At 45.7% G+C, this 11,103-nt stretch overlaps 1 protein-coding gene across 6 annotated transcripts in view; it reads left to right on the forward strand.

The window, feature by feature from the left end:
- The window catches only part of LOC105006885 (fibroblast growth factor 12), a 43,258-nt gene extending 34,103 nt beyond the window's left edge, over positions 1 to 9,155 (forward strand). For all 6 annotated transcript variants that reach the window (XM_020044200.2, XM_020044201.2, XM_010865606.5 and 3 more), the window contains 2 exons: positions 4,821 to 5,019; positions 6,320 to 9,155. In XM_020044200.2, coding sequence (XP_019899759.1) covers positions 4,821 to 5,019; positions 6,320 to 6,432 — 312 coding nt within the window. In that variant the 3' untranslated portion in view covers positions 6,433 to 9,155. The remainder of the gene's footprint in view (positions 1 to 4,820; positions 5,020 to 6,319) is intronic.
- The last annotated feature ends 1,948 nt before the right edge of the window (positions 9,156 to 11,103 follow it).

The following is an 11,103-nucleotide window of genomic DNA, read 5'->3' on the forward strand; positions in this document are numbered from 1 at the left end:
CTGGGGGGGCGGAGAGTAGGGGGGGGGGCAAGAGAAGGGGGAGTGATGAGGGGAGGTGAGGAGGGGGACGAGAGGAGGGGGAGTGAGGATTTCTTTCAGGGACTGGGTTGGCACTCTGCAAACAGAAACCAAACTGGGTTATTTGTGATAGCGTGGTGTGCTGTGGCACTGGTTCCCGGCCCGTGACTGATATGAGCGTGCGGACGGGAGAGGATTGGTTTTGAAGGTGCTCTGCTCTGTTCTGCGGTCTATTAAAATGAATAGCCTCTGATGAGATTTTGCGTGATAGGTTTCGGTTAGACAGAACCATGGAATTAAAATGCTAATCGTAATTTAATGGGATTTTTATGGAGACAGAACACTGGGAAAGCATTATTAATTTATGTCTCCCTTAGAGGAAACTGTAAAAAAAAAAACGGTAAATTGCAAATGTGTCTGTGTGTGTATGTGTGTATGTGTGTATGTGTGTGTGTGTGTGTGTGTGTGTGTCTGTGTGTGTCTGTGTGTGTCTGTGTGTGTCTGTGTGTGTGTGTCTGTGTGTGTTTGGTTAGTATTTATTTACCATGTAATGTACCTCGCTGTGGGCGGGTTCTGTGTCCTTTCCTCACTCCCAAGGTGACTGAGGCAGCTGTCTAGACTCCAGCCCTCCATAGCAATGACCAATGGGAAGAATCCTGAGTGAAGGATTCAGAGCAACAAGAGCTTACTACGTTCCAAATGCTAAGGAGAAACCTAACTTTTTGATCCATTGTGGACTGCATCCGTTTCCGCGGATCGAAGTTTTGCAATAGGTTTTAATCAGAAACCACTCAATTTTTAGGTGTTCAGTTTGAGGCTTTAAGATTATTGGCGGATGCAGAAGAATGGGCGGAGTTGCTGAAACATCCCATCTGGAGACAGATCCTCCTCCCAGGCTACATTGAGGGCAATAATGAATCTTGTTGAAGAGTTTGGGTTTGATCATAGCCTGGATGTAGGGAGGATCAGTTTCTCAGGCTTCTCTGTAGGCAACCAGCAAAGGGAATTCAAGATTCAACTGGAAGCCAGTGGAATGTGTGGAGAAGAGGGGTGACATGGTTATACTTGGGAAGGATAAATACATTCCAGACGTGAGACAAGTTCCTGGATTTGTACCAGCGCCACTTCCTGGTTGCAGTAGTGTCATACTCTTTGAATGAAGAGAGAGAGAGAGAGAGAGAGAGAGCATGGACCTGCGGGAAGGAGTGACCTAAAGCTAGAGTCATACATCCAAAATCTAGATTCATACATTCTGGATTCAGATTGAGATTCATTTAAAGGAACTGTGTAAACATAGACTTATTGGATTCTGGTGTGGCTTCAGTTTACCTGCGGTGTTGTCATGAGGAGGGGAGTTTGAAAACCAGAGGAAAGGTGTTGGCCAGTCACTTAACACAGTATTCTGTGAACTGGATTTATTCCCTTAGCCTGATCTGGAGTCACTGCATTTTCAGGCCACACTCGATCTGAAGCCGATTCATCCCGACAACCACAGGATGGTAAAACCAAAGTCCATCGTCCACGCGAGTTGTTCTTTTCGGTGATGGGCACGCGTGAGACCCTCCCTCCTGTGCACATATCTTGGGGCGGAATATAAATTAGAGCCCTTTTAATCAATTTACACAGCCTGTTACACTCAAAGGAATCAAAAATGCTTTTTCTCCTCCTTGTGGGCCAGTAACAACCTCTCCATTAAGCATTCCTGGCAGAGGGGCCAGATGTAATATAGGCCCTCTGGGGTCCTCAGGTTGATATGCTTGCAGAATGTTATCGATTAAATTCCTATCCAATGCTGACAGGACCAGGTTTCTTGTTGTTGGGAAAATCGATTCCTGATCTGACCCGGGACAGAGCATGACAAGATCCAATTTAAAATTTGTGTCAGTTAGGTATCAAGCCAAAATGGATCAAAAATATAAATACTTTTTTTTTTGTTACATTTTCTGTAGGGGCCAGACCTACATATGTAATACAGTATTAATGGTCTACAGCTTGGTATTTTCTAGTTACCTCTAGTTCAACATTTTTAAACAGGAAGGGATGTGCGATGAAAAAACTTTAGTCGTCTCTGCAGAACGAGCTTTCTCATTAGTGTCCAGTAACAAATGTTTGATATAGATACACCAGCACCGATCACTTTAGCACACATATACAAAGATTGGCCTGCAAAAGCCTGTGTTGCATTGTTTGATAGAATAAAACAGGCTTCCTGAACACTCAGCTCATTGGCACTGTAACAGTCAGTCACATTTTTACAATAGTTCTACTGCAAGTTCACTGTAAGGAAAGCTCAGATTGGCTCACCAGAGTCAGGAAGGCGGGATTAATCCTGGAAATGTCTGTCCTATCCTGAATGCACAGCAGATGTTTCATGTAGAGTATACTTTTTTCTTTTTTAAGAAATTGTGACATTTTACCTTACATACAAGATTCGTGGCCACTAAGCGTGATCTAACCCTGCATACAAGGGTGAACTCCATTATCTCCTAACGGACCCAGAAAGATATCTCAAGTATATATCCACTAAGACCTCCTACAGACACAATCTCCACCGTCCTACAGACACAATCTCCACCATGCTACGGACACAATCTGCACCATGCTACAGACACAGTCTCCACCATGCTACAGACACAATCTGCACCACGCTACAGACACAATCTTCACCATGCAACAGACACAATCTTCACCATGCTACAGACACAGTCTCCACCATGCAACAGACACAGTCTCCACCACGCTACAGACACAGTCTCCACCACGCTACAGACACAGTCTCCACCACGCTACAGACACAGTCTCCACCACGCTACAGACACAGTCTCCACCACGCTAAAGACACAATCTGCACCATCCTACAGACACAGTCTCCACCATGCTACAGACACAGTCTCCACCACGCTACAGACACAATCTCCACCACGCTACAGACACAGTCTCCCCCACGCTACAGACACAATCTGCACCACGCTACAGACACAATCTGCACCACGCTACAGACACAGTCTCCACCACGATACAGACACAATCTCCACCACGCTACAGACACAATCTCCACCACGCTACAGACACAGTCTCCACCACGCTACAGACACAGTCTCCACCACGCTACAGACACAGTCTCCACCACGCTACAGACACAATCTCCACCACGCCACAGACACAGTCTCCACCACGCCACAGACACAGTCTCCACCACGCTACAGACACAGTCTCCACGACGCTACAGACACAATCTCCACCACGCCACAGACACAGTCTCCACCACGCCACAGACACAGTCTCCACCACGCCACAGACACAATCTCCACCATGCCACAGACACAGTCTCCACCATGATACAGACACAGTCTCCACCACGCTACAGACACAATCTCCACGACGCTACAGACACAATCTCCACGACACTACAGACACAGTCTCCACCACGATACAGACGCAATCTCCACCACGCTACAGACACAATCTCCACCACGCTACAGACACAGTCTCCACCACGCTACAGACACAGTCTCCACCACGCTACAGACACAGTCTCCACCACGCTACAGACACAGTCTCCACCACGCTACAGACACAAAAGACACTGAGAGCATGTGGTCCCTGCTGCAGTGTACCGAGGGGATTCCGGACTATGTCACCGTGGTCGTCAACGGTGACGGGCAGGTGTGGGAGCAAGATGTGAGGGGGCCTTGGCAGACGGGGTGGGGGGAGGTGGCATGTGGGTGGGCACCAGCTGAGGAACCCTGGCTGAGTCGTGACCCCGAGACCTTTGCCTGCGACCTTTGCCTGCGACCTTTGCCTGCGACCTTTGCCTGCGACCTCACACGTGGAGATGCGCTGGTGGTCTGTCAGTGTGCCACGGCCTCGCCACCACGGCCTGAACGCAGTCACTCCCTCCGAGGTACGCAGAGTCCTTCACACTGCCGCAGAGTGTGAAAACAGCACCGACTTGTAAATGGACACTCACTCAAATAGTGTGCGATTGTGAAGGCCGTAGAGTCTCACACACACACACACACACACACACACACAAAAGTGGAGCACCCCCAGCAGTGAGAGGAATTGGTGCTGTCAGTCAAATGGCCGGCCTTAAAAGGTCACAGAGCCCTGGAGGAGACAGAGATACAGAGATAAATATCACACACACAGACGCACACACACACACACTCAAACACTTGCCGAATCACTTATGACAGCACTGCAGTCCCAAACAAACTCAATCGCTCGAACCGTACATGGACTGTCACTCCAGTCCAGCTGAACCCAAGCTGTCTTTCAAACATGCCCCAAGCGGGGTTTCATCTTGGATTTTCCTCGACGTAAGACACTCCTCCTTTGCCCCAAGCAGATTAGCATGCGTAAAACATTGCAATTCGGGGTTTCATTGAATTAAGCCTCCAGCGACGACACCATGTGAACTCTGGGTGCATTTGACTGACAGCGGTGTCATCCACACAGGGTCATCCCGGGGAGATTCCATCAAAGCCTCGTCCACTTCAGCCATCTGTCCTTCTGTCCCGTTCGTTGTTTGTCTGGTCGTTCGTCTCGTAGGCCGTCCGTCACCGCCGTCTTGTAAGACCGTCTCTTCCCTCGTCATGTTCAGTGGGGAGAAGACAGTTTGAACAGTGAGGGCGAAATCTGGCCTCGTCCAACGAGGACACGGATTTCCATTTTCTGTTGCAAAGTGTTTAGACGCCGTGCCGTCCACTGAACATGATCCGACTTCCTGAACTTTGACCCGACTTCCCCCGAACATTACTCTGACAACAAATTCCCTTTGTTGTTTGGCACCAAAACAGGAAATGTTCACGCCGGAGTGCAAGTTTAAGGAGTCGGTGTTTGAGAATTACTACGTGATCTACTCGTCTACCGTGTACCGGCAGCAGGAGTCCGGCCGGGCCTGGTTCCTCGGCCTCACCAAGGAGGGCCAGGTCATGAAGGGGAACAGGGTCAAGAAGACCAAGCCCTCCTCACACTTTGTCCCCAGGCCTATTGAAGGTAAGACCCCAGGAAACATCCTCAGCTCACCTGTGTCCTATTGTCTTTTGCAGGTTTTGATCGTCGGAAGTAAGTTGGTTGAAGCCCCGTTTTGGTGAATCGAGGGCTTTGTTTATGAAACGTTTTCGCTTGCAGATTTGATCGTACATTGTGCGCACAATGAAATTTACAGCCACGTTTTGATTAATAAATCTTGAATTTTACATTGAAATAAATACTTGGATTTTGATGAAATGTCATGATTTATAAACAAAACATGCTTCTATGTGATATACACAATATGTGCAAGGTGTATAGCCACAAACGTTTTCCACATGCTAAAATTTAGTATAGAAATGTTTATTAACATGTCCCTTGAGGAACAATGTTAGACTCAGAATATTTTCAAATGCCTGAGGTGCATTTTATTTATTTTACCTGGTAAAATAAATTGAACCAATGAAATACCTAACACAAGTGTGTAACACCTAATAAATATGTCCAGTAATAAATCATTGTAGATTATTTTAGAAAAGGTCTGCCCACTATGTTAACTGATTATTATTATAAATGTTTGTAAACAACTTTTGAAATGATTTATTGCTGGTTTATAAGATGGCAGGTTGTTTAATATAGATACTCATCTATATTAGACTTTCGCTGTAGGTTACTTGATCTTAAGGAAGTAATTTACTTTATAAACAGTGTTTATAAAGGACCAGAGGAATTACTTTCAAAAAGCAGGATGTGGCATTTTACACATTCCAGCAGTGCAGATGGCGAGCCTTACTCTGATCATCCTTTTGGTAAATTCATTTGAATGAAAAACATGTAGTCTATTAAGGTTTTAAAAGCCTTCTAACAGTTGGCCATTTCAACTGTAATATTGGTCCTGATTTGCTCCAAAGAAAAAATTGACCCCTACCCAAAATGTAAATCTATTATAATCCATAAAATTGACATTCGCTGTTGCTCAGTGATTATTTTTCTGCCTTGTGAAACATTAAGATACGGCATCTGTACATCGCAGCCCCCCCCCCCCGCTCCAGGTCTCAAAGTAATCTTGAATGTGACATTGGTGGATGAATGAACGCCCAACACAACAAGGCTGATTATCAAGGAAAGGCTTTTAACATTCTATTCCAAAGCAGGTTCCAAGAGACGTCTTCTTTAACACTCCGTGGGGGAGTCCCTGAGCTCGATCTGACTTTGTCTCTCTGTTTACCCGTCCGTCTCCTCATTATTTGTCATCCATGTTCCCCTCTCTCTCACCCCCCCTCTGCTTCCTGCTTCCGTCCTCGCCTGCATACACGGTCTGCAGTGTGTATGTACAGGGAGCCGTCGCTGCATGAGATCGAGGAGAAACAGCGCTCCAGGAAGAGCTCAGGGACTCCCACTATGAACGGAGGGAAAGCTGTTAACCAGAACTCATAGCGGCCCGGTCCCGCCCCCTCTCCTTATATGGAGGTGGGAGGGGCCAGAGACCCTCCTCAATACCATGCCCACTGAAGGGATTGGACCGCAGTGAGGGGGAGGAGCTACACCCAAGACTGAACTTGCCTGTGAAAATCTTTTAGACGAACATTAAGAAAAACCCAGAGGAAAACCACAAAAAAATGGCGACGAACATTTTCAATCAGGAATTGACCAACGTTTTATGCAAAAATAGAAAAAAAAGCTGTGACAAAGGAATGGTGGTCTCTTCACAATACAAATATCTATCGTTTTCCAATTCATGCTGTGAACAATTAGCTTTAAAGACATGTTCGATTTCCCATGCATTGAGTTAATGAATGCTATGGCATCCTCACATGCTTTATTGTGTTACTGTTGTCCAATAATAACAATATTACTTATGTGTTGATGACTAATCATCACAATTTAGTATCATAGTTATTTAGTTTTTCGTTTTGACTGTAGATGTTTTCTTTCTTCTTTTTTTTTAATTGCTTGACACTTTCACACTGTATATTGTACACTGGTGTGAGAGTCAATATTGAATGTAAACGATAGCTTTCCGATGGCCTCAGAGGGAAAAGAAACGGGTGGATAGGATGAAGGCTTGCTCAGGTCATAAACTGTCGGCTCTGTATAAGTTGGGTAGATTTCATTACTCGCATTTTGATTGGCTGTTATGACGTGACCGAACAGCTAAAAGCAATATGGTGGCTCCTCCACCACGTATCGCGGTGGGCCTCTGCGGAGTCACGGTGCGTTCGAGGGCTTTGGAAAATAATAGTGGAAGATAACCGGCAGAACGACACTTCCACTGGGAGATACGAGATTCCCGAGGATCATATTAACCCACCTTTACCCTGAAAACAATCCAGTCCTGTCACTTGGTCAAAAGAGGGAAAATTGACAGGAAAGGATAGCCTTATAGAGGTGTCAACACTCTAGCGGAGTGGTTGTAGCCAGCAGGAAAACCATCTGACAGCGCTTCAGTTAGTTTTTGTTCAGTTGTGCCAGCACCACCAAAGGTAATTTCTCTCTGTCAAGAAGTGGGTCAGCCAATGCCGTGGGGAAAATTAGAAATTCTATCTGAAAATCAAAGGGATACTTGCATCTACCAAACAATGCCCCTGTCACATTACTTGGAGTGGGTCCACTTCATCGCCGTATGAGCTTTGACAAAGACTTTGTTCGAAGTGCGTCTGAGAATAGCTTTAGGTCTCAACAAAGAAATCACCGGTCTGCAGGTCCGCCTGGAGCGGAGAGGATTGGGAGGGTTGTTCACTGGTACGGACCAGAATATAAGGTTATGTATCTGGCAGGTCTTGCCGATCGGCCAAGTATTTGTTCTAATACTCTTGAGAAGCTTCCTTTCCTTGTGTCCTACTAATTGTTGTTACGTGGGCTGCGGCGTGTTAGTTTAACACCTTTGTATCTATCTTTATTATGGAACGGAAACAAATGAAGATAGCATTTTAAGAGAAATCCAGAATGACCAATCACAAAGCAACAGGAAGCAGCCCAGCCATCCGAAACCAATGGAGAAAACGTTTGGAATGCCGGCAGGTGCATTTTGCCCTGATAGTCTGTAAATATTTCCCTGTTTTATATTTCCAGGCTTCCATCTCAGTAGGTTTTGTGACCCATGAAATTTGTCGTTTGATGCATTGTGAAAACATGCCCCCTGTCATTTCATAAATCAAATGTAGGTGAATTGCTGTATATACGAGGAAGAAAACTGGCAAGACCTGAAGGAACCCTGACCCCCGAACCCCCCCCCGACCACCACTGTCACCAAGATTGAGAAGTTACCCTCGGAGGAGCAATCCAGTGATCCTATTATTTGTCTAACTCAGGAAGTCCCACTCCGATCTATTGAACGGAGTCCGACAACAAGGCAGGCCACCTTTGCCCAGCGCCCAATGCACAAAGCCTGGCCAAAGGCATGGTCTCGGGGGTGTTGGGTTCATGGGTGTTGGTGTCACCAAAATGGGGAGGGGGTTTTGTGGTCTGGCCAGGGCGTGAGGTGGGGGATGTCATGGTATCATGCTAGACATGGTCCCGCACTGATTTTGGCTGGTTTTGGCAAAAGACAAGCACAGCTCTGAGCCGCTGGGCTTAACAAAGGTCTATTCACAAGTCTTCCACCAGGGACCGTAGAGAGCCGGGTCTCGGTTCTGCCGTAGTTGAGCCGGGTACAGGTATACCAAAGGCACAGACCTAGGGTCAGCTCTCTCAGTTCTAACCTTAACCAACCCAAAACTGCCCTCAGATCAGCATGTACAGGCCACGTTATGCAAGATGTCAGACAGGGGCTCAATTGGCTGTTGGGGGGGAGGGGGTTGAAAGTAGAAAGCAACCAAGCGATGCAAGAAACATGAAAGTACTTCACATAACCTGCTGTTAGAGAGCAACAGAAAAGGGAGGTTTATAAAATGAAGAGGTCAAGTAAGGAGATGGGAGTTAATGCAGAGGGACACAATGTAAAAGGTCAAGGGTCAGTGCAGATAATGAATACTGTGTTAAGGGATTTTATGGTTATTTTTTTGGTTTGCGAATGATTTCACCGTAACTGGAACACATCCATATATGCGTTATGAATTGTGAGATGAAAAAAAATAAAAAATGCATTGATATTTAAAATCAGAATGAAGTTAGTGATTGTTTAAGAAAATAAAAATACATTATCAAAAGCTTTCACCTTTCGACTTGTGCCATTGTGTTGTTGTTGAAAACCCCGCACGCACTTTGTTCTGAGTCCTTCCTCTGATGACAGCGTCCCCCCCAAAAATAGCCAGTGATCGCGTGTCGTTGCCCCCCCCACACCCCTGCCTCCCCCGTGTTTAAGCAGGAGCCCAATGTCAATTCTTACAAGGTGATTTATCATCTCATTCAGGCTTGAGTCCAATGTGTCATTTTGGGATTGCGGTCCTGCACCCTTGCTGCCGTTGTCATGGAAACAGACTTCCCTTGCTGTCTGGAAGGAGAATGAGGGGGATGAGGATGAAAGCTCCCATTTCAGGTCGGGGTTTGTCTCCTCTGCCTGGTGTTGTTTTTTTGGTTTTTTGGAGGGGGGTGGGGGGTGGGGGGTGGGTGGGTGGGGGGTTGGGGGGTGGGGGGGGGGGGCTCTCGACTTATTCTTTCTATTCTGATTCTTCTCCATCTTAGACAAGCCCCTGAAAGAAATGCAGCACTGCAACATGGCTGAAGTGTGCGCCCATTAACTGAGAGGGAGACAGAGAGATAGACCGAGGGAGGGAATTATCAGTGGCATCTCTCGCTGCCCTACACACAAGCACCAAAGCCCGGTCACAAAGGCACTGCACACCTAGACATCTCGCCCAGAACGCTTGTCTTATGCGCCTTAGGACAGTTGTGTTTTCACGGTGCATCTCTCTGTCTCTCACACACACACACACACAAAAACACTGTTTAATTGGATGCAAAATAAATATTTTTACAATGTATTAGTATTTTCACAGATGCAAGTATATTCAATCTTTGTTCATAATGACATGCACTAAAATTACCTATTTTTTTTCATATGCATTTACTCGAAAACAGCTCACTGTGGGAATAAATGGGAAAAATGATTCAAGAAAGAACTTAATTTTTTTCCTCCCTTCTTGAAGGTGGAAAGTAGGATGCGATGGTTCACAGTGTCAAACGCTGAGGGCAGAGAAGACAGAGTTAGCCTGGGCAGTGAGAAGAGCTTCAGTTACATCGAGGAGACCTGTGTCAGAGAAGTCGCTCTTTTTGCAGCCCGACCGGTTATGGTGGTGGACATTGTCCTGAGAGAGGTCAGGGTGTTGGGTTGCGACAGAGCAAGTGTTTTGGGAAGGAAAGACTGTTAGAAAGTGGCTTTAGCAGCAGATAAGGAGGAAGAGAAGGTAGCAAGCAGGGATTGGAAGGATTCTCTGTCATTCTGGAGTGTTGTTTTTCAATTTTTTCTCAGCTGCCTGACGCTGTGAGTCACACAGAGCAGGATGTAGGACTTAGAAAGCAAGGAGAGTTGGGTAGATATACATCAATTTAATTGAATTAATAAAATATAATATAAGCACCAATGCTTTTGGGAGGCATGTTTTTTAATTAACAATTATATATTTTTTAACAAATCGTCTGTCCAATATCACCAACTCAGACTAACTTGAAGCTACAAGATGAACAACAATTGAAAATCAATTTCTATGAGAGGTCAATATGTGAATATGGTACTGGAAGACATTTAAAATATATATATACAGCTCTGGAAAACATTAAGAGACCACTGCACATTTTCCTTTCCTTTCCAAAAAGTTGAAAAGGAAGGTTTTGAGTGAGGAACAGAAGCGTTCAATTTGCAGTGGTCTCTTAATTTTAACCCTTCTGTTCCTCACTCAAAACCTTCCTTTTCTACTTTTTTGGAAAGGAAAAATTATTTTTTTAAAACAACCTTTAAGTATTACAGGGTAAACATTTTGTGGGAATGGTTTTCCCAACGTAGATGTTGGGAAATGTTAGATCAGGTTCCAGATTCTAGTTTCTTCTGGAGATGCTGCAGATGAAGTTGAGCTGCTCGGTGTCAGGCAGACTGACCCAGTGATGAGGACCATCTCTGTACTTCCCTGGTTTTCCCCACTCCGGTTCTCCCACAGTCTTCCATGCAAGTCC

Source organism: Esox lucius, chromosome 3 (genome assembly GCF_011004845.1).
Source record: "Esox lucius isolate fEsoLuc1 chromosome 3, fEsoLuc1.pri, whole genome shotgun sequence".
Lineage (NCBI taxonomy): Eukaryota > Metazoa > Chordata > Actinopteri > Esociformes > Esocidae > Esox > Esox lucius.